Below are 5,435 nucleotides of genomic sequence, written 5' to 3' on the forward strand. Positions count from 1 at the left end.
GGTACTGAAAGCTGCTTCCAGCCGGATATGCAGTGCGGTAATCTAAGGGTTGAACTCTTCGGGGGAAAAAAAAAAAAAACCACACGCAAGAAAAATCCCGATGCAACCCCTTTCCTCTTCTCCCCTCCCCCCGTCGCCCGCACCCCCCGCCCCCCTCAATCTGAACCTCTGTAGGGAGCTGGCGAACAGCAGCACGCAGTCATCACGGAGGGGTTTCCAGGGCGGGATTGCAACCTTGCATATAGCCGCTACAACTTTATTTTCTTTACCTCCCATCCCCCGCCTTTTTTTTTTTTTTTTTTTTTTTTTGTCAGAGAAAGGGGAAAGGGAGAGGGAGGGAAAATTGTATTTGCCTCCTTTGCTAACCATAATTGAATTAAAGTTGTAAAATGCCTGGGAGTTTAGCACTGACCGGGCAGGTTTTCAATAGCTTGTCATTGTGGGCTTTTTTTTTTTTTTTCTTCTCCGAAGAACTGTTGGTTAATGGATGAATGGATCTGATCGAGCTGAGAGAAAATATGCTAGATACATGCCTTTGAGTAAGATTTCTGCTGCCTTCATGCAGTGAAGCCTTTCTGCTTTGAGTAATTCCGATCCAGTTGACGTCTGGTCAGAATTAGAGAGAGATTCACGGAGACTTCCGATTTCTTGCTGCATGATTGCCTTTGCTGCAAGTGCTAGTTTTGCAGCCTTGAACCTGATGCCACAGGAGATGTCTTGCAGTACTGAGACTTCTCATTTTCTAGGATGCGTTCCTCCAAACCAGAGTTGTGTCATTAGGATTAGAGCTCTGAAGTAGACGATAGAAAATGCAAGCCTGCTCCAAGATCCAAGCATTTAAGCCTGATGATTTATTAGTCTTCCCCTACCGACACACAAAATGCTTTTATTTTCCCTATTCATATTGCTTTAAAACTAGTAGAAGCCACGAGGAGTCAGAAAGAAGGCAAAAAAAAAAGAATGGATTTGTTTCCAGCTAGGTGGAATTCGGGCATTAAATTCCTGACGTAGGTCAATGGTAGGGTTTCCCTTCTACCCTCCTCGGCTTTTAATCAGCCTGGGTGTCTTCTCCACTAAAGGATGAAGAGCACTGACAGCCATCGCTGCTTATAATCAGTAACTCTGATGCTTGGAGTGTTGGCAATGAGATATTTTCATGAGACCTATTTAGATCTTTCCACTTCTACCAGGCTAGTTTTGCAGAACATTGGGAATAAGCGCTATGTCAGATACGGATGAGACTCCGAAGATGACCTGCATGTTTTACATTTTTCACAAATTTTGGGTGAGTGGTTAAAACATTTCTTTTGAGAGTATGTATGTGTGTGAGAGAGAGAGAGAACGGGAGACTTCTGCTTGAAATGAGCTCTGTTACATTGTGTATAACTTGGGAGGGGATCAAATATCAATTAATATTATTTGCTTTTGTAAAGATACAAAATTTCCGTAATTGAAGAGAGCTGTTAAGTGCACTGAAGTAGGAGGTTAATGTATTTAATCTCATTGCAGAAGAATTCCTGCACAAAAGTCATCTGGGGGTGCGCGCATGTGTGCATGTGTGTGTGTGTGCATGTCTGTGTGGGTGGGTGTGTGCTTTGTAAATGTATAGCTAGGGAAAAAACCACCAACATAAAAGAGTTTTAAGAAATGTGTGATATGGAGAATGTGTCAGTATTCCCTCTGTTGAATTAAGATGCCATTTTCAGCACTGAGCATTTTTCTTTGGATTCCTATCATGGTATTTCCACCACTGGTTAAAAATCAAGGTAAAAGGAGGGGAAGACCTTGGTGCACTGGTTCAGCAGGGAGGTTCTGAAGGGAAGAGAGAGCTGGGTAATAGGGGAGGTGGGAAACCTCATAAAATGGTGTTTCTTTTCTCTTAAATTAGAAACGTGAAACTGAACTGACAGCCATTTTATGTATATTTATGGGGCTGGTTGTGAAAAGGAAATTCAAAGAAGCATTGAAATTCACCCCACACAAACAGAACCAGAACAATTCCTACTGTGACCTCACCTTTTTAGACACCGCAGGCATTTGACTCACAAGGAGTTGCCTATCAACCCTTTAATCAAGGCATGTCATCCAGTTTCCTAAAGTGTGGGAATTAGAAGTGACAGGAGGGGGTATTTTTTGGTTGGTGAACAGTCCATTCTCTACCCTACTGAAGCCACAGATAAACTTTGTTTCCATTTCAAATGTTATGGGGCTACCCTATTATGCTACTTTCTTTTTTTTTTCTCCTTATCCTTACAGGAAATAAAATGTATGCTTGCTGCTCTACAGTAACTTTGGAACAGGACCTCAACAAAAAAATGCATATCTGGATGCTGCAGACGATCGCATTTGCTTTAACATCACTAGTCCTTTCCTGGGCAGAAAGCATCGAGTATTATGGGGAAATCTGTGATAATGCGTGTCCTTGTGAGGAGAAGGACAGCATCTTAACAGTGAGCTGCGAAAACAGAGGGATCATCAGCCTTTTTGAGATCAGTCCACCAAGGTTCCCTGTTTACCACCTCCTGTTGTCTGGGAACCTTTTGAACAGGCTGTACCCAAACCAGTTTGTAAATTACACAGGGGCTTCGATTTTGCATCTGGGGAGCAATGACATACAAGACATCGAAACCGGGGCCTTTCATGGTCTGAGAGGTTTAAGGAGGCTGCACTTGAACAATAACAAGTTGGAACTTTTACGGGATGACACTTTCCTTGGGCTAGAGAGTTTGGAATACCTACAGGTCGATTATAATTATATTAGCGTCATTGAACCCAATGCCTTCAGCAAACTGCATTTGTTGCAGGTGCTGATTCTCAATGATAACCTCCTCTCCAGTTTGCCCAACAACCTTTTCCGTTTTGTGCCCTTAACTCACCTGGACCTGAGGGGCAACCGGCTGAAGCTGTTGCCCTATGTGGGCCTCCTGCAGCACATGGATAAGGTGGTGGAGCTGCAGCTGGAGGAAAACCCCTGGAATTGCTCTTGTGAGTTGATTGCTCTCAAGGATTGGCTGGACAGTATCTCTTACTCTGCTCTGGTGGGAGATGTGGTTTGCGAGACCCCTTTCCGCTTACATGGTCGAGACCTGGATGAAGTCTCTAAGCAGGAGCTTTGCCCCAGGAGGCTCATCTCTGATTATGAAATGAGACCTCAGACACCACTGAGCACTACAGGGTATTTCCACACTACCCCGGCCTCAGTCAACTCTGTGGCCACTTCTTCTTCAGCTGTTTACAAATCTCCCTTGAAGCCTCCCAAGGGGACCCGCCAACCCAACAAGACAAGGGTGCGCCCCACCTCCCGCCTGCCCTCAAAAGACCTGGGATACAGCAACTATGGCCCCAGCATTGCCTACCAGACCAAATCCCCGGTGCCTTTGGAGTGCCCCACTGCCTGCACTTGCAACTTGCAGATTTCTGACCTGGGCCTCAATGTCAATTGTCAAGAGAGGAAGATTGAGAGCATTTCTGAACTGCAGCCCAAGCCCTATAATCCTAAGAAGATGTATTTGACGGAGAACTACATTGCACTGGTCCGCAGGGCAGATTTTGTGGATGCCACTGGGCTGGATTTACTGCATCTGGGCAATAATCGGATCTCGGTCATTCAGGACCGGGCTTTTGGGGATTTAACTAACTTGCGAAGGCTGTACCTGAACGGGAACCGGATCGAGCGGCTGAGCCCAGAGCTGTTCTATGGGCTGCAAAGCCTGCAGTACCTCTTCCTGCAGTACAACGTCATCCGGGAGATAGAGGCAGGCACCTTTGAATCTGTCCCCAACCTTCAGCTCTTGTTTTTGAACAACAATCTGCTGAGGTCTTTGCCAGGGAACATTTTTTCTGGTCTGTCTCTCTACAGGCTGAGCCTGCGGAGCAACCACTTCTCCTACCTGCCAGTGAGCGGGGTGCTGGACCAGCTGAAATCCCTGCTGCAGATCGACCTGCACGAGAACCCCTGGGACTGCACCTGCGACGTGGTGGGCATGAAGCTGTGGCTGGAGCAGCTCAACACCGGTGTCCTGGTGGACCAGGTTATCTGTGAGTCCCCTAAGAAGTTTGCCCAGAGCGACATGCGGGCGGTCCGGGCGGAGCTGCTGTGCCCCGACTACTCGGACATCGTGGTCTCCACGCCCACGCCGTCCCCGGGCCAGCTGCCGGCCAGGACCACCCCCTCCTCCTCCACCGTGCGCCTCAACGGCACGGCGGCGGCGGGCGGCTCCGCGCCCGCGGGCGGCGCCGGCGGCGGCAGCTCCTCCGTGCCGCTCTCGGTGCTGATCCTCAGCCTGCTGCTCGTCTTCATCATGTCCGTCTTCGTGGCGGCGGGGCTCTTCGTCCTGGTGATGAAGCGGCGCAAGAAGGGCCAGGGCGACCACGCCAGCGCCAACAACTCCGACGTGAGCTCCTTCAACATGCAGTACAGCGTCTACAGCGGAGGCGGCCACCACCACCACCCCCACCTGCAGCAGCACCCGCCCCACCGCGGCGGCGGCGGCGGCGGCGGGGGCGCGGCGCTGCCCAAGGTGAAGACGCCCGCCGGCCACGTCTACGAGTACATCCCGCACCCCCTGGGCCACATGTGCAAAAACCCCATCTACCGCTCCCGGGAAGGCAACTCGGGCGAGGATTACAAAGACCTTCACGAGCTCAAGGTGACCTACAGCAGCCACCCGCTGCCCCCCGGGGGAGGCGCGCCGCCGCCGCCCGCGCCCGGCGGGGAGGAGGCGCCGGCGCGCAGCCCCGCGTACAGCGTGAGCACCATCGAGCCGCGGGAGGAGCTGCTCTCGCCCGTGCAAGACGCCGATCGCTTTTACAGGGGCATTTTGGAGCCCGACAAACACTCCCCCTCCACGCTGGGTACGCCCGGCTCCACCCTCCCCGACTACCCCAAGCTCCCCGCCGCCTACACCTACTCCCCCAACTATGACCTTAGGCGTGCCCACCAGTACTTGCACCCGGGCCCGGGGGACGCCCGGCTCCGGGAGACGGTGCTCTACAGCCCCCCGAGTACTGTCTATGTAGAGCCCAACAGGAACGAGTACCTGGAGCTAAAAGCAAAACTAAACGCAGAGCCGGACTACCTCGAAGTGCTGGAAAAACAGACCACATTCAGCCAGTTCTGAGAAACAGCCCCCCCGCCCCCCGCCAGTCTCAGCAGCTCCTTCTCTAGAGTATTTGTATTTAACAACCACACGCAAAACAAAGAAACCTAAATGCTGACCTCCCTACACACACACACATCTCGCCCCCCTCCTCTTTTTCTCCCCTTTGATTCATTTTATTGTAGGGTGAAGTGCCTTGGCACAGGACTTTTCAGCTTCGGGGAATGATTCTGAAAGGGTGTGCTGTTCAGTTTGGTTCGGTTTTGGTTTTTTTTCTCTGTTGCTGCGTTTGGAAGTCGGAAACCACCTATTGTGTGAAATGGGCACAACACTGGC

At 50.7% G+C, this 5,435-nt stretch overlaps 1 protein-coding gene across 1 annotated transcript; it reads left to right on the top strand.

The window, feature by feature from the left end:
* The first annotated feature begins 1,223 nt into the window (after nucleotides 1-1,223).
* SLITRK5 (SLIT and NTRK like family member 5) lies at nucleotides 1,224-5,120 on the top strand. Its single transcript, XM_056492921.1, has 2 exons — nucleotides 1,224-1,285; nucleotides 2,257-5,120. The coding sequence occupies exon 2, from the start codon at nucleotides 2,265-2,267 to the stop codon at nucleotides 5,118-5,120; it is 2,856 nt and encodes a 951-aa protein (XP_056348896.1). The 5' UTR covers nucleotides 1,224-1,285; nucleotides 2,257-2,264.
* The last annotated feature ends 315 nt before the right edge of the window (nucleotides 5,121-5,435 follow it).

The sequence above is a fragment of the Oenanthe melanoleuca genome, chromosome 1 (assembly GCF_029582105.1).
Source record: "Oenanthe melanoleuca isolate GR-GAL-2019-014 chromosome 1, OMel1.0, whole genome shotgun sequence".
Classification (NCBI taxonomy): Eukaryota; Metazoa; Chordata; class Aves; order Passeriformes; family Muscicapidae; genus Oenanthe; species Oenanthe melanoleuca.